At 34.1% G+C, this 23,119-nt stretch overlaps 1 protein-coding gene and 1 non-coding gene across 6 annotated transcripts in view; both read right to left on the bottom strand.

The window, feature by feature from the left end:
* Baz1a (bromodomain adjacent to zinc finger domain 1A) overlaps positions 1-23,119 on the bottom strand; it is a 120,250-nt gene that overhangs the window by 58,892 nt on the left and 38,239 nt on the right. For all 5 annotated transcript variants that reach the window (XM_015491597.2, XM_015491591.2, XM_048798692.1 and 2 more), the window contains 5 exons: positions 19,960-20,100; positions 12,780-12,881; positions 9,212-9,299; positions 4,909-5,043; positions 2,420-2,519 (listed from right to left, as the gene is read on the bottom strand). In XM_015491597.2, coding sequence (XP_015347083.1) covers positions 2,420-2,519; positions 4,909-5,043; positions 9,212-9,299; positions 12,780-12,881; positions 19,960-20,100 — 566 coding nt within the window. The remainder of the gene's footprint in view (positions 1-2,419; positions 2,520-4,908; positions 5,044-9,211; positions 9,300-12,779; positions 12,882-19,959; positions 20,101-23,119) is intronic.
* Positions 20,217-20,319, bottom strand: LOC125615418. The gene has a single exon (XR_007346077.1). It is a non-coding gene; the product is annotated as a small nucleolar RNA U13 (small nucleolar RNA).

The following is a 23,119-nucleotide window of genomic DNA, read 5'->3' as shown; positions in this document are numbered from 1 at the left end:
GCATTTCTAAGTATATCAGTGACAAAGCCTCTGAAAAGGAAATGAGCAAAACTACCCTATTCACAATATCGGAAAAAAAAAAAAAAAAAAAAGATACTTGGTAATCAACTTAACGAAAGAGGTGAAAGATCTATACAATGAAAACTACAGAACCCTAAAGAGAGAAATCAAAGAAGACCTTAGAAGATGGAAAGATCTACCTTGCTCTTGGATAGGCAGAATTAACATTATCAAAATGACCATACTATCAAAAGCACTATACAGATTTAATGCAATTCCAATCAAAATCTCAATGGCATTCCTCATAGAAATTAGAAAAAGGAATCATCAAATTCATCTGGATAAATAAGAGACCCAGAATAGCTAAAGCAATCCTTAGCAGAAAGAATGAAGCAGGTGGCAGCGCTATATCAGACCTTAAACTATACTACAGAGCAATAGTAACAAAAACAGCATGGTATTAGCACCAAAACAGACTGGTAGACCAATGGTACAGAATAGAGGACACAGATAATAATTACAATTATCTTACGTTAGACAAAGGTGCCAAAAATATGCACTGGAGAAAAGATAGCATCTTCAACAAATGGTGCTGGGAAAACTGGAAATCCATATGCAATAAAATGAAATTAAACTCCTATCTCTCACCATGCACAAAACTTAACTCAAAATAGATCAAGGACCTAGGAATTAGACCAAAGACTTTGTGTCTAATAGAAGAAAAAGTAGGCCCTGATCTTCATCATGTGGTATGAGGCCCCAACTTCCTTAATAAGACTCCTATAGCACAAGAATTAAAACCAAGAATCAATAAATGGGATGGACTCAAACTAAAAAGTTTCTTCTCAGGAAAAGAATCTGTGAGGTGAACAGAGAGCCTACATCCTGACAGCAAATTTTTATCCCTCACACATCATATAGAGCACTAATCTCTACGATATATAAAGAACTCAAAAAGCTAAGCACTGAAAAAACAAATAACACAATCAACAAATGGGCTAAGGACCTGAATAGACACTTCTCAGAAGAGGATATACAATCAATCAACAAATATATGAAAAAATGCTCATCATTTCTAGCAATCAGAGAAATGCAAATCAAAACTACTCTAAGATATCATCTCACTCCAGTCAGAACGGAAGCTATTATGAAGACAAAACAATACGTGTTGGAGAGAATGTGGGGGAAAAGGCACGGACTGCAAATTGGTGCAGCCAATATGGAAAGCAGTATGGAGATTCCTTGGAAATCTGGGAATGGAACCACCATTTGACCCAGCTATCCCTTTCCTTGGACTATACCCAAAGGACTTAAAAAAAGCATACTACAGGGACACAGCCACATCGATGTTTATAGCAGCACAATTCACAATAGCTAAACTGTGGAGCCAACCTAGATACCCTTCAGTGGATGCATAGATAAAAAAAATGTGGCATATATACACAATAGAATTTTACTTAGCAATGAAAGAGAATAAAATCATGGCATTTGCAGGTAAATAGATGGTGTTGGAGAAGATAATGCTAAGTGAAATTAGCCATCCCCAAAAAACAAATGTGGAAAGTTTTCTCTGATATAAGGAGGCTGACTCATAGTGGGGTAGGGAGGGGGAGCATTGGAGGATTAGATGAATTCTAGATAGGGCAGAGGGATGGGAGGGGAAGGAAGGGGGCAGGGGATTAGCAAGGGAGGTGAAATGTGATGGATACATTATCCAAAATACATGTATGAAGACTCGAATTGAGTGTCAACATACTTTATATATAAATAGATATGAAAAATTGTGGTATATATGTGTAAAAGGAATTGTAACGCAAAAAAAAAAAAACCAAAGTACATGTATAAAGGCATCGATTGGCGTGAACATACTCTATATACAAAGATATGAAAAATTATACTGTGTATGTATAAGAATTGTAATGCATTCTACTGTCATGTATTTAAAAAAATCGATTTATTCTTTGAAAAAAAATGTAGAATTTTAGCCCTCACACAAACCTATTAATTAAGAACCCTTATTTTTTTTTAATATTTTATTTTTTAGTTGTAGATGGACACAACATTTTATTTTTGTGTGGTGCTGAGGATCAAACCCAGGGCCTCACACGTGCCAGGTAAGTATTCCACTGCTGAGCCACAACCCCAGCCCAAGAAGAGCCCTTATTTTAACAAGTCTTTTAAAACATTGCTTCCCAAAACATTCAAGTTTGGGAACCAATGTTTTAAAAGACTATGCGAATCAAACATACTATGTTTATAAATTCTGGAAATTCCTACTTCTGAGATGTTATCTGAGGGTAAAAAATACTTACACTGGGAAAAAAAAAAAACAAAAAACCAGAAATATGTCTCCCACTTGGGCCCACGAGAAATATTCTTTCTTGTTCTAAAGAGTTTAGAGGGAGATATTAAAACTCACCCAGTGTCTTCATTTCTTCTTGTTTCAAAAATTTGTCTCTTTCTTTAATAGCTTTGTTCCTATAACCCATGATACTCTGTTTATTAGTAAAGTTGTCTTCCTAAAAAACAAACCATGAAACTAAACTTATAAACCAGAAATTTATATAAACTGATGGTCTGCCTGGATCTTAACTAAGTAAGAATAAAAAACAAAATTTAAAAGTCCACAAAAAGATACCTTCTCTTCATACTACAATGAGTTTTTTTACTCTAAAGTATGACTGAACTTTTAATAACTCCAGTCAGAATAATACTCAGAACATAAGTTAATACCATAGCTCTATGAATCACTATAGTATCATCCCAGGAAAAACAACCGGTAGTATACAGTCTTGAAATATGCCTTAGAAAAACAAAAATCCTCCAGATTATTTTATAAACTAGATAGGGTAAACATCAAATATGAAAAAGACAGAGAAAAGACATGTCAGAAACATTTTTGTGGCCACTGTTAAACAATGTCAAAATTTTACTTTTACTTTATTCCTTGTAAGAATGTCTCTAAATTGCTTAACATGTATAATATTCTTATTATGTTATAAATATAATAAAACAAATAATTCATGTGAATATTTGAGTACTTCGAATGGGTCAGGCACAATACTAATCATAGTGAAAAACAAGATATAGACTTTGTTCCTTTCCTTATTGATAGTTTAGCAGGTAAGTCAGATCTTAAATGAAATATGGAAAGGCTTGTTATAGCTGAAGTTCAATGTTTTGAATAAACACTTTCCAAATCTAAAAATTAGGCTAAATTCTAAAATGGAAAGACTAAACAGCCAAAAAGACTTAAAATTAAGTTGGTGTTAGAAAGTAAAAGTGGTAATGAATGATTCTAACTTTAATTATCTTGTGAATAATAGTATCAATACCACTGCATCATCAAAACAAGGGACCAGTTTTGGATTCCAGTTCAAATCCCAGCTTTTATATTCTCACTTTGAGAATGTAATCTTTCTTCATTTATAAAATGGGATCCTGCCTATTTTGAAGAGCTATCATGAGGCTTAAAGAATATAAACAATAAATTGTTTGATATAAACTAGGAATAAAATAAAAAGTAGTTTATTACATTGAAAATTAGTTGGAAGAAGGAAATAAACTTCATCTAGGATAGATGTTACTGAGAAGAGTGACACAGCCTAAAGGAAAGAAAAACAGAATTCCCTAGCTAAGGTTTTTTATCAGGGAAGAAGTAAGAAAAAATCTTGTTTTGCTTATTCCTCTTATAGCACAAGCAACTCTTTTGACCACTTAACTGAAGCCTGGAAATGATTCTGAAAGACTCCTCAATAAATTTCTAAATCATGCTGACTGTGCTGCAAACTATACTTAGAAACAGTGAGAATCTAACTGTAAATGATTATAACCATTAGCAATCCCTAACTAGCAGAAGAGAATAAACAGAATTCATAGAATAAGGGTATGAGAAAATAAAAAAACAGAAATGGAATTAAAGGATTAGAATAATCCAAAATAAATTTCCTTCAACTTAAGACAGCTGCATTGGTTTCTTAGTTTGCCCAATTTCAGAAACTTTCATAGTGTCATTGCTCTCTGAATTGAGAAATGGCAATGACTTGTGGTAGAATAATTCCTTACTGCTAGGGAGTAAGCACAGAATTAAACACATCAACCTATATTGCCTTTTCCCCTTTTGTTCTAAAACTTCTTAGGGAAGATTTACTTCACATTCTGAGGTCTTTCATTACATACATTGAATCAGTACATTCTTATTTGCTTGAATTTAGACCACCAGCTTTTGGTTAAAAACTATTTTCAGCCTGTACATAAAACAAATAATTAAATATTTAAGCAAGATGAATATTTTTATGAAAAGAACATTTTAGAACCACTTTACAGAGAAATTAGAACCTCAAGACTAACTACAGATTTTTCTGCCTCATTTCCCATTACATTCCTTTCTGTACTAACAGATCAATCATACTATATATATTCACTACTCAGTGATGCCCTACAAGAGTCCCCAAATCCCTTGTGATCTTTTTTTCATACCTCAAAACACCTTTCCCACTTCTTTGCCTAATCATTAGAAATCTTGTATACTGTTTAGCTCAAGTATTATTCCTTAAAGTACTCCATAATTTCCTCCAATCAGAATTTTTTTCTCTTTACACTTCAATCTCACAATGTAGTCCCTACATTTCATTCTGCTTTACATTTCAGTAATTGGTTATATGCTTGCTTCATCTTGGCAAAAAAATTCATATGGCATGAAAACAGTGTATAATTCACTCTTAAAGCCTCTCCAAACCTTAAGGCTGAGCAGCTATCAACACACAGTTCACACACATACATTTTTCTTGTGTACAGTAATGGTTTTCTTCTTATAGACTACAGGGTGACAGGAACCAAACATTGCTCTTGATTCTGAATAATGTTTCATTAGCAAGTAAAATATAGTTTTAGCCTCTTCTCACTTACTTGACTAACAGATAGTCGCTTGGGAGGTCTCCCTCTTCTTCTGTTAGCAGGACTGAAGATAAATGTAGGTGGATCATCAGGGAAGAAATAGGAAAAATCTTGTTCTGCTATTTTATATGCTAAGAGAGATGATGGCTTCGTAAAAGAAAAAAAAGTACAATAATAGCACGTTAGTAAACCGTAAACCATGTACAGATACCACTAATGTATCACATTAATTACTACTAAAGTGGTTATAAAGACCAGGCTACAGACATTAGAATTTCATGTGTTACTGTATAGTGATACATTTTACATTTTAGTTGGTTTACTTTTGATCCTTTTCTAAATTACATTATTAATCAGTCTTACCAGAAAGAAAACTACACTTCAAAGATTACCATAAAACACCAAGAATGTTTTTATCAATTTGCTTCACACTCTATCACTGAAATAAATGTCCAGCCCTTTTTAATTTTTTTTTCTTTTTTAGATAGGGTCTCACTAAGTTGCCCAGGCTAGCCTCAAACTTGCAATCCTCATGCCTCAGCCTACTGAGTAGCTGAAATTACAGGTATGCCCACTACACATGGCTCAGATCCTGAATTCTAAAACTACTTCAAAATTACACATATAATAATCTATTTATTTTGCTTTTGACTAATTGCCTGAGATTTTCTATGTAAATAATTAATTCATATATTTACCATTAAAAATATACCACTGTAACTCTATAAATTGTTTTTGTTTTTACTTGATACAAAATATTCATGGAATACAGTGCAATTTCTGTACCCCAATACTTTTTTCTTAACTGTTTCCCAACCCTGTGTTTAGATTTTCATTTTAGGGTTAGGTAATAAATATTGTATGTACCAAATTTTTAAAACTGTTTTGGATAAAAGCAGAAATATTCATAAATTCATATAATTTTACCTCAGAATTTAAGTTCAGAAGTTAATCTCTCTTTTTCTTTTTTGTAGTATTGGGGATTGAACCCAGGGATTCTCAACCACCAAGCTATACTCCCAGCCCTTTTTATTTTTTGAGAGGATCTAAGTTGTCCAGGCTGGGCTCTAACTCAATCCTCCTGTATCAAACTCCCAAATCTCTGGGATTTTAGGCATGTGCCACCATGCCTGGCCAATCTCATTCTTACTGGAAGTTGTATGGTTCAAGGACAATTACCAAATTTATGAGCTTCTTTCCCTTTTACCTTATATCTAGAACTTGTTTAACTGTCATCCATGTCTAACCCTAAATGTTTTACTAATTTTGGCCTAGTGACCAAGATCATCACTTTTTCTCAAAGAAACCATATGTCATTTATAGAAATATCATTTTAAGAAATGTATAACAGGGGTTGGGTTGTGGGCTCAGCGGTAGAGCACTTGCCTAGTACATGTGAGGTCCTGGGATTCGATTCTCAGCACCATACAAAATAGATAAATAAAATAAAAATATTCTGTCCAACTACGACTAAAAATGTAAAAGAAATGTATAAGAAAATAATGATCCAAAAATTTAAGTATTAACAAAAACACTTCTGAGAACTTGATTTTCTACATATTTTTTTAAGAACACCATTTAAAAAAAAAAAGATTTTTAGCTGTAGATGGACACAATCTCTTTACTTTTTTATGTGGTTCTGAGATCAAACCCAGTGCCTCACACATGCTAGGCAAATGCTCTATCACTGAGCCACAACTCCAGCCCAGAACACCATTTTTAATACTTAAAATTCAATCACTTCTGGCTATCATAATAATCAATAACCTATTAAGACCTTACATCAAAGTTGGGCTAGGGTTGTGGCTCAGTGGTAGAGTACTTGCCTGGCATGTGAAAGGAACTGGGTTCGATCCTTAGCACCACATAAAAACATAAGCAAATAAAATAAAAGCATGCTGTTTATCTACAACTACCAAAAGGAAAAAAAAAAATCTTACATCGAAGTAGACTCCATTTGGATGATTTCATGTTATCCTACATAATTCTGAGTATATAGAACAGCTCTTTCAGCATGAATATAAAGCACATGGGTGGTTTCTTCTCAAATATAGGATGAGTATTCCTTATGCTTGGAATCAGAAGTGTTACAGATAATTTAAGACTCTGAAATATTTGCATATACTTAATACTTTGGAGATGGAACAAAATTCATATGTTTCATATATACCTTATGTACACATCCTAAAGGTAATTTTATATGATTTTAATAATTTTGTGCATGAAACAAAGTTTCAAGATGTGGAATTTTCCACTTCAAGTCATGTCAGTGGCTCACAAAATTTCAGATTTTGGAGCATTATGGATTTTCAAAATTAGGGATGCATGCACACGTGGTCACAATAGGTTTTATTAACATTAATTGTCCAAAACCTTTATTCATATACACACAACACACAAAAACTACCCACATTTTTGTGTATTTATAAAGACTCTTAATAGCATCCTCTGCCAACAGTGGGAAACAAATTGTTTTTGCATATGTATGCTTGAAAAAGTATATGCAAGCATACCAAAATATCTTCTGGCAATCTTTTATACCCTTAAGTAAAAACTGTTCAGTATAATCTTAATTTTTATTTGTGAAGTAAAATTAAGCTTCTTTTCATGTGTTTGTTGATTTTTTTTTTTTTTTTTTGACCTGGGATTGAACCACTAAGCCACATCCCCAACACCTTTTAAAAAAATATATTTTACTTAAGAGTCTTGCTAATGAAACAAAGATGATGATGAGGATGAAGGCACAAATGAGTCTCAGACCTAGGGAGATGAGTCAGACGATGACATCCGGGAATTACCAGGAAATTTTAATAGATTAAGTCTAGCAGGACCTGCTCCAGCTATTCAGATTCAGCTGCTTCCAGGTGGGAGAACAAATTTTAACAGGTACTCTGAGCTCTCAATGACTTTCCTTACACTGTTACAACGTGGGTTTAGGAGAGCTCAAAAGGCAGAGAGGACATTAGTGGGTTTCAGTTTTTGAACAGGTTAACAACCAAGACCAGAGTGTCCACGTCCATGCTGTAATACCATTCAAAATTATCAAGGCATTAAAAAACACTTGTGATGTATATGGTCCTAATTCGCCATTTGTACAAAGCTTGCTCCGTTTGCCACAAGCCTCTTCTTCCAAGAGATTGGATTTTTTATTGCATGTTATTGTTTAAGCAGTGGAGATTTCCTACTTTGGAAATTCTATTGGACAGATTATGGTAGGGAGCAAGCAGAGACAAATCGAAAGCAAAATACTGAAACCCCCTTAGAAATGCTTATGGGGACGGGTGAATTTGTGGACTTGGAAAGATAGTTGAATTACGAATTTGCAGTGAGAAACTGATGTGACTCCTTTTTTGAGAAACCAGCCTCTACCCCAGAGCAAAGCCTGTCCAAGGAAGGGGGCATGGCTCTTGTCCTTGGAAACACCCACAGAGCACTCCTAGGCACATACCCACCCTGCTGAGTTGTTTGTCTGCAAATAAAAGGAGAGATCTGTGGCACCAGGTGTCCCTGACTCAGTCAGGCTAAGTGAGGACCCATAGCAAACCCCTAGCAACCACCAATCAGCATGAGACAGGGAAAATACCTGGGATGCCAGATGACCCTCCCAGTAGTTTATGGTGGTTGATAACATGCTGGGAAACCAAGTAGTTCAGCACGGACTCCCCTTGTGACTTGAACCAATCAGCTTAAATCCCCCTCTTGTACTAACCAATCACCCTTACCCAACTTGTTCTCGCCAGTGAATGTGCTAATCATGTTTTAGGGTTGTTGTTTTATGATTTTCCCGTTTTAGGGTTGTAGTTTTATGATTTTCCCGCGGTGATGATTTGCTAAGAGATGCTATGATGTAAAGTCCCTGCCTTCCCCAAAGAGTGTATAAAACTGCTGCAAACCCTGGGCTTGGGGCCTCTCAGCATCACCAGTTGCTGTGTGCGCAGAGGACAGAGCTAGCTCGCAGTAAACGCCTCTTTGCTGCTTACATGGAGAGGGGGGAGAGTCTTGCTAAATTGTTGAGGTTGGTCTTGTACCTGTGATCCTCCTGCCTCAGTTTCCTGAGTTGCTGGGACTACAGACATGTACCACTGCCTCTGGCATGGCTAATCTTTCTTTTGTAAGAAAAAAAAAGTGGTTTTTTTCTTAACAATTCTAGCAATTGCAAAATTAGTATTTAATCCAATAAATATTTTTAAAAGTACTAAAAACTGGCTCCAGATAAGTTATTTTAAACAATTTTTTAACATTTTTGTAATGTTATAGCTTCATAACACTACTTATTTCTTATTTTTTTCTTCCTTCTAATCACAACTCTGATTACCTTAATTTTAATGACTCCATCTTGTGGTTCACAGTGTTGCTTCAGAAAAAGTTTTAATTTATCACGAGAAAATAAGTGTTTTCTCCTGCTACAGGGGGAAAAAGAAAGAAGGTAGTGTTAATATCAAAGAAAATTCAACTCAAACTCCAAATTTTCTGCAAATTTAAAAACTGAATTTTGAGCCCAGGAAATTAAGGACATTTCGTCTTCCAACTGTATTTATGTAGAAATTGTGAGAAACTTTATGAAGATGTATTTATGTTGCAAGTTATAAAATCTACTTGAGGGCTGGGATTTGGCTCAGTTGTAGAGTGCTTGCCTAGCATGTGTGAGGCACTGGGTTTGATTCTCAGCATCACATTAAAAAAAAAAAAAAAAAGATATGTTTCCATTTACAGCTAAAAATATTTTTTTAAAAACCCACTTGAGTGTGTCTATTAAGTCTATTATAGAAATAATATATGAATTTATTGCTTAGGAGCCATTTGGAAATCATATAAACCTCAAGGAAAATATAATATGGACTATAAACCAAATGTCATCACCCTTCCAAATATCATCATTAAAATTATTTTAAAAATTATAATCAGTAGATTATCAGATATCACATACTACTATGACTAAGTAAATCTATACTGAAATGGATATTGTAAGCAGGGCTGAACATAGGTTTTATTGAATTTTTAAATCTTTGTATTAAAATCTCATATGGAGTACTGGGTATATAGCTCATTTGGTAGAGTATTTGCCTTGCATGCCTAAGGCCCTGGGTTCAATCCCCAACACCACACACACACACACACGCACACACACACACACAAGAATCCATATGTTTCGAACATACTTTATACAAAGATATGAAAAATTGTTCTCTATATGTGTAATAATAATTATAATATATTCTGCTGTCGTGTATTTAAAAAAATAAAATCAATTTTAAAAATCTCATATGGAAGCCAACAAATAAGCAGATACAAATTAAACCGAAGTGTCTGGGTTCAGTAGCATATACCTTAATCCCAAGCTACTTGGGAGGCTGAGAGGCAGGAACTTGGGTAATTTGGAGAGACCCTGTCTCAAAAAAGGGCTGGAGAAATAGCTCAATGGTATAAAAATTATAGGGACTTGGATACAATCCCCAGTACCATCACACTCACACACACACACACACACACACACACACTCTCTCTCTCTCTCTCAAATAAATCATCATCATCATCAATAATTAAAGAGAATTAAAATTAAGATTCTAAAACACTATTTTTGATTCTCCCTTATCTCCAAACAAACAACAACCATGGAACACCACCACCAACAAAATCAAATCAATAAAAACCCCACATGTATTTCTGGAAAAACCTAAACATTTTTATATAACACAAAAGTATTCCCTTCAAGAAAAAGCCAAGTTAAAAGGTTCCATAAGTGAATAAACAAACAATAAGAGTGTTTTTGCGGGGTGGTTGTTTTGTTCGTGGTACCGGAGATTTGAACTCAGGGATATTTTGCCACTAAGCTAAATCCCCAGCTCTTTATTTTATATTTTGAAACAGGGTTATGCTAAATTGCTTAGGGTCTTGTTAAGTTGCTGAGGCTGGCCCTGATCTACCCATCTTCCTGCCTCAGCCTCCTGAGTCACTAGGATTATTGTCATGAGCCACAATGACCAGCAATATAAATTTTAAAGCAGTAGCCTCCCAAAATTTATATTCTCTTCCTATACTTTAAGTTTTAGGCAAGGACTCTTTGGTTCATTGCTGTTTCCCAGAACCACAGAGTAGTTGGCAAAAAAGAAGGTACCTACTTATTGACTACTAAATAAATAAATAACCAGTCCTCAAAAAGACTACATTGTTTTATATGGTAGCTACTAACTACACATGGTTTTATTAAACATTATTGGAGAGTTCACATGTCATAGAAAGTTATATTATCTGGAATACTCTAATATCAAGTCTTCTTTATTAGATAAATATTACTATTTCTTCATTAAAAGAGACAGTAATATTTATCTTTTGATGCTAACAAAGTGTTGTAAGTCATTTAAGCCTTCTATTGTCAAGTATAACCTTCTCACTTTATAGTTCTTTGGTTTAAAAATTAAGAAGGAAATGAGTTTAAAAGACTAACCAAGATCTAGCCAAATAATTATAAAGTGTAAGTAAAAAAGAAACTAGAAAAATAAAAAAAAAAATTAGAGAATTTATACTATATAAATAACATATCTTCAACTAAAGGCAAAAGAAAAAAAAAAGACAAAACTCAAATGTGAATAGGAAAACATTTGCAGTCTCAACTATGCTACTCAATAGTCCATAAACTAAAAGTTTTAATAATCCTGCCAGGCACACAGTGGTACATGGCTGTAATCCCAGCAGTTCATAGGAAGATCACAAGTTCAAAGCCAGCCTCAGCAATTTAGTGAAGCCCTAAGCAATTTAGTGAGACCCTATATCAAAAAATAAAAAAGGGCTGGGGAGGTGGCTCAGTGGTTAAGCAATCTCTGGTACTACTACTACTAATCCATTAATATTAAATTGGAAATATTATTTTTCAATTTAAACTAAAATGTAGGATGCTCTAGAGATCTTAATGATGGGGTTCCCAACATCAACGGACTGACAAACCACCATACCTCAATATAGCTACAGAAAATTCTCTTAAGATATCACTTTTCTTTGGATACATGTATGTATGATGTGAACATTATTTTATATCGAATGATATGCAAGGCTGACTCCTATGTGGCAGGTTCATAGCTAGTTGATGCCAATATACTTTCAGATGATTAAGAGCCTAACAGACAGACAACAATAGGAATTTTCCTAAAATATATCTCTGCAACCTAGAGTCAATTCTTTTTTGGGGTCAAGGCAGGGTGTGGGGGAGGTAGTAGGGATTGAACTTAGTGCTCTGTCACTGAATACATCCCCAGTCCTGTTCCCCCTTTAAACTCTATTTTGATACAAGATCTTGCTAAATTGCCCAGGATGGCCTTGAACCTGTGGTGCCCCTGCTTCAGCCTCTGGAGTAGCTGGGATTACAGATGTGCACCACCTCACTTGGTTACGGTGGTTCTTTTATACTACAAATGTCATATTTGTAAGTACTATTAAATTTCTCATCTTTGAAAACCCCTTTCTCATGAGAAATACTTTATAAATAAAAATCTTCTTAACTCTTTAGTTTGAAGACTATTTTTTAAAATATTTTAGTTGTAGATGGACATAATACCTTTATTTATTTATCTTTATGTGGTGCTAAGGATTGAACCCAGTTCCTCACACGTGAAAGGCAAGTGCTCTACCACTGAGCTACAACCCCAACCCCTGAAATCTATTTGTGGTTAGTTAATAACCTAAACATAGGGTTTAAGGAGTCCATTAGGACTCATTTTATCAGTTTAAGAACATATAAATATAAAATATTTATATATTTATATAAAATATTTTTTACTTTAAAAGAAGAATTAACCATCTACAACACTATCCGTTTGTTCTAAATCAAACCTTCTGAATCTATCTACACAATTATTGTACTTTACTATAGAGAAGACAAGGAGTTTTACCTGATCTGTGTTGCTTTAACAATAGCAGACTCATAGAATTCCTTTTTAGTGGGTTGCACCTTGTACTTGAATAATAAGGGATCAAATGCATCTTTTTTCTTCCTAAAAAGATGAAAGACAAAATAAGTTACTGGTGATAAATCTTCCCTGCCATTCTCTTAGCCAAAATAGTACAAAGCACAATTTAATGTTGGTATTTTAATTACTCGTTTGATAAATTTTCCGTTACGTGACAAAAGTAACTAGAGTTGAACAAGCACTCATTTTAGGTCAGATCACTTAAAAAAAATTCTTCTTCATAGCTATATAACCCAAGAGCAAAAGCGGATACAATGTAGTTTACCTTAAGAATTGGTGAAGAGGGGCTGGGTTGTGGCTCAATGGTAGAGCACACACCTAGCATGTGTAAGGCGTTGGGTTTGATCTTTAGTACCACAAAAAAAATAAATAAATAAAAATGAAGGTATTTTGTCCAACTACAACTAAAATATATATATATTTTTAATATTTATTTATTTATTTATTTTTTTTAGTTTTCGGCGGACACAACATCTTTGTTTGTATGTGGTGCTGAGGATCGAACCTGAGCCGCACGCATGCCAGGCAAGTGCGCTACCGCTTGAGCCACATCCCCAGCCCCTAAAAAATATATTAAAAAAAAAAAAAAAAGAACTGGTGAAGAGGTTGCTGGTTTAATTCCTACCTCCACCAACTTCTTTCCTTTGAGAGTATATTCATCCACTTATTCAATTGTTTTATTTATATGTATATAAAATATAAAATATAAATACATATATACGTATATATAAATATATATAAATAACTTTAAATATATGTAATCGTTATACATATAGTTTTAAATATATGTAATAGTTATATATATATAATTATATACATAGTTTTATATATATATATAAAAATTTAGTTCTACAAAATGGAAATTGTTTTTGTTGCTATCCTATGGATGACAGTAAAGAAAAAAGTAATAAATTTTACTATCAGCAGAACAAAAATGACCCAAAAAACCCAAATTATACTTTCTTTTTTAAACATAACTTGTTATTTACTTACTTATTTTATGTAGTGCTGAGAATCAAACCCAGTGCCTCACACGTTAGGCAAACATTCTACCACTGAGCTTCAACCCCAGCCCCAAAACTATACTTTCAACATAAAGATTTCTTTTAAGATCATTACCAAGCTGGGCACAATGGCATGCACCTACAATCCCAGTGACTTGTGAGGCTGAGGCAGAGGCTACCCTCAGCAACTTAGTGAATTTCTGTCTCAAAATAAAAAGGGCTGGGGATGTAGCTCAGTGGTAGAGTGTCCCTAGGTTCAATCCCCAGTACCCAACAAAAACAATCAATCACACAATGACAACAACAACGAATGATTATCAAGTTATGTTCACTACAAATGTTCTTCAATGACAATCCATTGAATGATTAGGTTTTCAGCACAGATGGTTACTTAGGGCAAAACATATATTTTAATTTAAAATACTAACCTTACTTTTCACACTTTAAATTTTCATGAATGGAGCTTCCAATTCCAAAAGAATGAAGTCCACTTTAATAATATATGTATTATAATAGAAATTTACATCAAGCAAAACAATTTCTGTTTATAACCAAGAATGATTCTAAATGTAACATACTTGCTAAAATATAAAAAGTTAGTTAATTTTTATTAACTCTCTAAGGTGTTTTCAGATTAAAATAACACAGTGACTATTTTATGATATCAGTGTTTTCAGGAGAAATAGGATTGGGCATAGGACTAATAACTTGAAAATCTTGACAACTTCTAGCTTTAATGCATTTATGTCCAGTTCTGTTCTTTTTTATTGTTATTCTGTTTAGATATACATGACAGTAGGTGTATTTTGAAACATTATACATATCTACTTTAAAAACAATACTCAAATTCCATTATCTTACTAACAGTCAAGTTATCATGAGAGCCAGATTACATTACATGAAAGAAATTTAGTGAATATACTATTTTCAGATTAGACACATATTGCTCAAGAGGATCCTACACCATATATAAGATACATGTAAGTAATATTTCAGAGAGGAGCACCAGGAGACAAAATTCTAAACTTCTTAAACTTAATTTGTGGGGACAGGTGCTGGGTATTGGACCTAGGGCCTCACACATCTCTACCACTGAGCTACATTCCCCAATTCTTCACTTCAATTTTATTTATTTATTTATTTCCAGTTCTGGGGATAGAACCCAGGACCTTGGGTTTGGCAAGCATTCTACCACCGAGCTATATAACTAGCACCTCAATTTTATATGATGTAAAATATCATCTCTAAAAGACACGCCCAACTTTATCTAGTACTATAAATTATACCCAAGAACTCAACTCTAAAAATAAATTTTGCTTACATGATGCCACCTAAAAAACCGCTTCCAAAGAGTTATGTTTTGGCTAGGGATATAATCCAGTGGTAGAGCACTTACCAGCACACACAAGGCCCTGTATTTCATTTCTAGCACCCCAAAAGCGAATAAACAACAAAAAAAAGAAATACAACTGCCTGCATGAAATAAATGAATATTCTAAACTTAAGGTGTTATTAATTATATAATCTACACAAAGTATCCCTGTAGTACAAATAGTCTTATTTCATTCTAAAGTAGATTTACATAGGAATATGTACATTTCTGCCCTATTTAGTTCTACCAACAGCTAAGGAAGAAAATTACCTCATATTTTTACTGAAGAACACAACTCTGGCTAAAAGCCAGATTTTTTTTTTTTTGGGTGAACACAATATCTTTATTTTATTTTTATGTGGTGCTGAGGATTGAACCCAGTGCCTCATGCATGCCAGGCCAGCACTCTACCACTGAGCCACAACCGCAGATCCACGTGTTAGGTTCTTTAAGAACTACAAGGTGCTAAAATGTCCCAGAGCTGTTAAGAATACATGAAGTATGCTTTGTGATAAGCTGCAATAGCCTTTCACAAGCTTAGTTTAAGTTTGGGCTAAGGATATAGCTCAATGGTAGAGAATATGTTTAGCTTACAAGAGACTCTGGGTTCAATTCCCAACACCAACAAGTAAATAAGACCATATTTAAGCTGATCCTCAAAATTACTAATTGACCTGTTCCCCAAAACTTTGAACACTGCCCACCAACAAAAATTGGTTACTGCTTTTATACTTTTTATTTCAATAATGTATGGCTATCAATGCCCAGACTAATAAGTAAGCTAATAATATGTACTGGAAGAATGAAATTGTATAGAAGACAGGCAAATTTTTAATTCCCTGATTTTACAAACATGGCATTTGTTTTTTGCAAAAAAAAAAAAAATCAATATGTTCCCCCCAAATGCATCATAATCTTTTTATAAAACTCTGATCAAATCGTGCACAACCAGAGAAATGAAAAGTTGCGCTGCTACTGGGTACAATGAATCAAAATGCATTCTGCTGTCAAACATACCTAATTAGAATAAATAATTTTAAAAACTCTGGTCAAAATATATTGAAAAAATACTATGATTCAACAACAAAAAGACAAATAATCCAATTTTAAAATGAGCGTGTAGTATGTACAAGATCCTAGATTCTATCCCCTGTATTGGAAAAGAAATAACAAAAAATTGGATAAAGCATTAGAATAGATATTTCTTCAAAGAAGGTATACAAATACCTAATAAACACATTATTAGTCATTAGGGAAATCCAAATAAAACCACAGAATATCACTTTACATACATACGGATGGCTATAATTAAAAATAACAGGGCTGGGGATGTAGGTCAGTGGTAGAATGCCTGCCTAGCATGTGTGAGACCCTGGGTTCAATCCCCAGCTCCACAAAAAGCAACAACCAGAAAACAACAATGATAACAAAATTGGAAACTGGTATATTGCCAGGGAGAATATAAAATGACATAGCTACTGGGAAAAACATTTTGGCATTTCCTCAAAAAGTGTCGAATTACCACCTAACACAGCAATTCTACTCAAAGGAATGTACTCAAAAGCATTTAAAAACAGAGACTCGATTACTTGTACAACAGTATTTATTACAGTATTATTCATAATAGTCAAAGATGAAAACAACCCAAGTATCCATCAACAAATGAGTGGATAAACAAAATATAGTATAGACACACAATAAAATATTCAGCAATAATGAAGAAATTAAGTTCTAATTCATGCTACAACACAGATGAACCCTGAAAACATGCTAAGTGAATTGAGCCACACAAAAGAACAAATACTACATAATTCTACATACATTAAATAACAGAAAGACAAAAAGCTGATTAGCAATTACTAAGCTGGAAAGAAGAATAAATGGGATGTTAAAGCCTAATAGATACAGAATTTCTATTTGCAATGATAAAAGAGTCTTTGAAATAGATTGTGATGGTAGCTGTGTAACACTATAAAGGTAATTAATGTTACCAAATTGTACACTTAAAAATGGCAATATATTATGTACATGTATTTTTTAAATTAATATACTTTATTCTTCATAGTTTTAGGTTCACACCAAAATTGAGCAAAAAATACAGCATTCCCATATATTCCCTGTCTCTGCACATCCACAACCTCCCCTGCCATCAATATCCTGAATCAAAGAACACTGTTGCAATCAGTGAGCTTACACTGACACATTATCATCACCCAAAGTCCTTACTTTATATTAGGGTTCACTCTTGGTGTTGTAGACCAATGTATAAAAACATGTATCCACCACTGTAGTAACATATAGAATAGCTATAATGCCCTAGAACTCTTTTGTGCTCCACCAATTCATCCTCCTTCCCTGAAACTCCTGGCCAACAGCACTTATCCTTTTACTGTCTCCATAATTTTGCCTTAACCAGAATGTCATATAGTTAGAGTCATACAGTCTATAACAGATTGGCTTCTTTTATTTAATATGCAATTATATTTCCTCCATGTCTTTTCATGGTTTGCTAGTTCATTTCTTTTTAGTGAGAGATGACATTCCAATGTTTATATGTACCATTGTTTATTTATCCACTCACCTACTAATTGACATTTTAGTTGCTTCCATGTTTTGGAATTACAAATAAAGCTATAAAGTTTATTTATAAATAAAGTTATAAATATCCACACACAGGTTTTTGTATGGATATAAGTTTTCAACATATCTGGGTAAATATCAAGGAGTGTAATTGCTGGATTATACAAGAGTATGTTCACTCTTTTTTTTTTTTAATTTTTTTTTAAGAAACTGCTCACTGTCTTCCAAAGTGGCTTTACTATTTTGCATTTCTACCAGCGACTAACTGGAGCTCCTATTGCTCCACATTCTCACCAGCATTTGGTTTTGTCAGTGTTCTGGATTTTTGCCATTCTAATAGATGTGTTGTAGTATCTTACTGTTATTTTAATTTCCAATTCCCTAATGACAATTGATATTGAACATCTTTTCACATGCTTACTTGCTATCTATATAACTTATTTGGTGAAGTATTTGTTCAGGTCTTTTGCCCGTATTTTAATTAAGTTGTTCATTTTCTGAGTTTTAAGAATCCATTGTAAAGTTTGGGTCACCCCCACCACCCACCAGGACTGGGGATTAAACCCAGGGGCACTCTACCAAGAAATACAACCAAACAATTTTTCATTTTTATTGTGGGACAGGGTCTTGCTGAGTTGCTGAGGCTAGCCTCCAACTTTCGATCTCTGTCTGAGTCTTTGGAGTGGCTGGGATTATAGAAATATGCCATCATGACTGGCTGGATAACTGTTTTAACAGATGGTCTTTGGCAAGTTCTTTGTCCCACTCTGTGGCTTGTTCTCTCATTCTTCTAATGACTTTTGCAGATCAAAAATTTAACTTAAATGAAGTCTAGATGATCAATTATTTCTTTCATGGATCATGCCTTTTGTGTTGTATCTAGAGAGTCATCACCACAACCAAGGTCACTTAGGTTTTCTCCTATATGTTATCTCTTAGGGGTTTTATAGTCTTGTGTCTTACATTTAGGTCTATAATCCATTTGATTTAATTTTTGTGAACAGTATAGGCTCTTTACCTATATTTAATCTTTTGTAAGAGGATGTCCGGTTTCTCCACCACCATTTATTGAAAAGACTATCTCTACTCCATTATACTGTCTTTGCTCCTTTGTCAAGGATCAGTTAACTATATTATTTACATGAGTCTATTTCTGGGCTCTCTATTCTTTATCATTGTCTATTCTTTCAGGAATACCATGATTAACCTTTCTAAGTCTCAGGTTCTTCCTTGTTAAACAACAATATTCTTCCAAGTCTAACAAAAATGCATACAAAGCACTTAGCACAGTGCCTGGTTATAATCAATTGTGAGATGCTAGTTATAGCTACCTACAATAGTTCACACCAGACAAAACCAAAACTTGAACTACAAGATTCTAAGAGTGAATTTGGCAGGCACTGTTATTTGAAAAGCAAAGTAGTAAAATGTGGCCTCAAGTTTTTTATTTGAATATTATGGCACTAACCAATAAAAATAGGGAAGAACAGACATAGACAGGAGAAAGCATTAAAGTTTGAGATGCTTGAAAGGGAACAGAATGGAGGAATTAAGATTTAGAATAGCTGAAATAGAGGACAGAAGAAACTGTTGAACTAAAATACATAAAATGACTGACTGAAGATTTTAAATTACAACATATCAGGGCTGGAGGTATAGCTCAGTGGCAGAGCACTTACCTAACATGATAAATCTAGTAGGTGTGATCCCCAGCACAGACCCTCCTCCCCGCAAATTACACCATATCTACATGTTTGTGTGATTTTTGCCAACAGTACTCAGCTGACACAGATCATTATTTGACTCAGTTATAGGTGGTTACAGAAGTTCTCGCTTCTTTACCATATTCTCCATAAATTAAGTCTTAATAATTATAGAATGAATTCTTCCAAGTAAACAAAAAGGGAAATATATATAAATACAATTTAATGAGATTTACTAAAATTGTTCTTAAGCAGTTTATTAGCATTAACTAGATAGGTTAATTTACCTTTTTCAAAATTAACCTAACATCTTTTGTTCAAACAGATTGTTTAGATGGGTAGTATAGCATAGTATGATTAAAAAGGAAAGTAAGGGATAAAGGAACAACTGTTTCAATGGAATGTCATTATTCAGTCTGATAAATAATTTAAAAATCACTTACCCATTTTGGAAAGAACCGCTTTGTGTTTCTGAATCATCACTGTCACTGATGATAATAGTTTCTCCATCTGTACTGCTAACATGTCCATTAGCATAACCATTATGATGTGGAGGGAGGACTTCCAAAATCCTACACTGTAACCTGAAACAAAATGAATGCAAATCACTTGATACTTTACAACCAAACATTTCACAACAATCTGTTTTGAACAAATGAAGTTTTTATTTACTTATTTATCCACAGATAGATCATTACATTGTAACAAGAATAACTGCCTACATCATAACAAGGTCTGAGGGAGGCACATCCCTTATATCAGCTTAAAAATCCAATAATCATGCTTCTTATCAACAAAAGGATCAGTTTTATAGAAAGAGTATAGCTGACTAAATAAACAATTTAATTAAGAAGAAAATCTGTAATATCCAATTTAAGCAAAGATTAGATACAATTCAAACAATACAAAACTATAATTCAATTTATGAAAATCTTTAGCAATTATATTCTTTATATTTCCTTCCTCCTGCTAGATCTGAATTTTAGTTTTTTTTAGTTTCTTTTTTCTTTGGTGGGAAAGGGAAACCAGGGGTTGAACCTAGGGGCACTTAACAACTGAACTACGTCCCCATCCCTTTTTAAAAATTTTTATTTGAGACAGGGTCTCCCTAAGTTGCTTAGGACCTCACTAAGTTTCTGGGGCTGACTTTGAACTTGTGATCTCCTTACTTAGCTTCCTGAGTTAGTGGGATTATAGGTATGTGCCACTATGCCCAGCTTTAGTTTAATTTATCAAGTTAGACTATTGATTTGAGATCTTTCTTCTTATTATTTTTTTTACAGTTAGCTGGATACAATACCTTTATTTTATTTATTTATTTTTATGTGGTGCTAAAGATTGAACCAAGTACCTCACACATGCCAAGTGAGAGTTCTACCACTGAGCCACAACTCTTTCTTATTTTTTAACACACCCATTTATAACCATAAAATCTCCCTTTAGTTCTTCTTTTGCTGTGTCTGGTTAAGTTTGGGTATACTGTTACTTTTATATTTCCTTTGTGATTTATTTTTAATCCAATGGTTATTTACGAGTGTGTTATTTGGGGCTGGGATTATAGTTCAGTGGTATACAGCACTTGCCTAGCATGTGTGAGGCACTGGGTTCAATTCTCAGGACCACAAATAAATAAACAAAATAAAGACTATGAAGAATTGAAAAAAAAAATTAAAAAGAAAAGAGTGGGTTATTTAAATTTCCACAAATTTGTGAATTTTCCAGTTCTCTTGTTGTGGTCAGGGAAAATACTTTGTATGATAATGTGACCATTAATCTTAGGCATCAACTTCACTGGATCAGAGGAAACCTGGATAGCTGGTAAAACATTATTTTGGGGTGAGTCTATGGACTAAATGAAGATGATCAGTCCTTAATCAGCAACCACTGATTCTAAATTTCAGGATTTTACCCCCGGACTGAGAGTTGACCATCCATTCCCTGGTCCTAAGGCCTTTTCAGACTTGGACTGAGCCATGCTACTGGCCTCTCTGGTTCTCCAGCCATTAAGATGGCCTGTTGTGGGACTTCTTGGTTTCCATAATTGCGTAAGCCAATTCTAATAAATTTCCTTCACATATCTCTCCTCTCCCATATATTTACTATTGCTTCTCTCTTTCTTTCTCTCAAGAATCCTGATTAATGAAAGTATCTATCTTTTAGAATCCAATTAGGGCCTGGTGCGGTGGCACATTCCTGTAATCCCAGCAGCTCGGGAGGCTGAGATAATTTAGCAAAGCTCTAAACAAACTTACTGAGATGGTGTCTAATACAAAACAAAACAAAAAACCCAAAAAGGTTGGGAACGTAGAGTAGTGGTAAAGTGCCCTGGATTAAATCCCAGTATCAAAGGGGTGGGAAGGAATCCAATGAGACCAAATTGGTGGCCCAGTATATTGTCTCCCCTAGAGAAGGTCCCATGTGCACTTTAAGAAGAATGTACACTGTTGTTGGTTTGAGTGTTCTGATTTATATCTATTAGGTCTAGTTGGTTTATTATATTGCTCAAGTCCTCTTTTTCCTTATCTTCTGATTATTCTATCCACTATTGAGAGTTGGGTATTTTAAGTTTTCAACTTATTATTGTCTTTCTTAGAAATTATTGTTATTATTTTGGATACTGGGGATTGAACCCAGTGGCACTCAATCCTGAGCCACATCCCCAGCCCTATTTTGTATTTTATTTAGAGACAAGGTCTCACTGAGTTGCTTAGCACCTTGCTATTGTTGAGGCTGTCTTTGAACTTGCCATCCTCCTGCCTCAGCCTCCCAAGCTGCTGGGATTACAGGTGTTTGCCCTTGTGCCCAGCTAGAAATTTTATATATATACTTTTTGTGTGTGTGTGTGGGGGGGAGTGCTGGGGATTGAACCCAGGGATTTGTGCACGCAAGGCTAGAAATTATATTCCTTTTAAAATTTTTTTTAGTTTTTAGTTGTAGTTGGACACAATACCTTCATTTATCTATTTCTATGTGGTGCTGAGGATCGAACCCAGGGCCTTGCACGTACTAGGTGAGCACTTCACCCTGGGCCACAACCCCTGCCCCTAAAAATTATATTCTTAACTAAAGTTAACTATTTAGAAAATAAAATGTTGGCACAATCTCTCATTATACAGATTGGCCTTATCATTTTTCAAAGCATCTAATTTTTATATATATATATATATATATGTATGTTATAGATGGACACAATATCTCCTTCCTTCCCTCCTTTCTTCCTTCCTTCCTTCATTTATGTGGTGCTGAGGATGGAACCCAGGGCCTCATGCGTGCGAGGCAAGCACTTTACCACTGAGCTACAGCCCCAGCGCAGTATTTAACATTTTAATTTCAAAATTTTCCTGACCATTTCCTTATTATACTTACCAAAAATCTTGAAATGTTTTTTTTAAATATATTTTAGTTGTAGTTGGACACAATACCTTTATTTTATTTGTTTATTTATTTTTTTATTTTTACGTGCTAGGCAAGTACTCTACCACTGAGCCACAACCCCAGCCCCTTGAAATGTTTTTTGATTTCTGGAAGGTTTCCTGTTCACTAACTCTATGGTCCCTATTCTGGCTTCTTCTTCTTCTTCTTCTTTTTTTTTTTTTTTTTTTT

Source organism: Marmota marmota, unplaced genomic scaffold, assembly GCF_001458135.2.
Source record: "Marmota marmota marmota unplaced genomic scaffold, marMar, whole genome shotgun sequence".
In the NCBI taxonomy this organism is placed as follows: domain Eukaryota; kingdom Metazoa; phylum Chordata; class Mammalia; order Rodentia; family Sciuridae; genus Marmota; species Marmota marmota.
The sequence above is the reverse complement of the archived record's forward strand: the minus strand, read 5'-3'. Positions and strand labels throughout refer to the sequence as shown.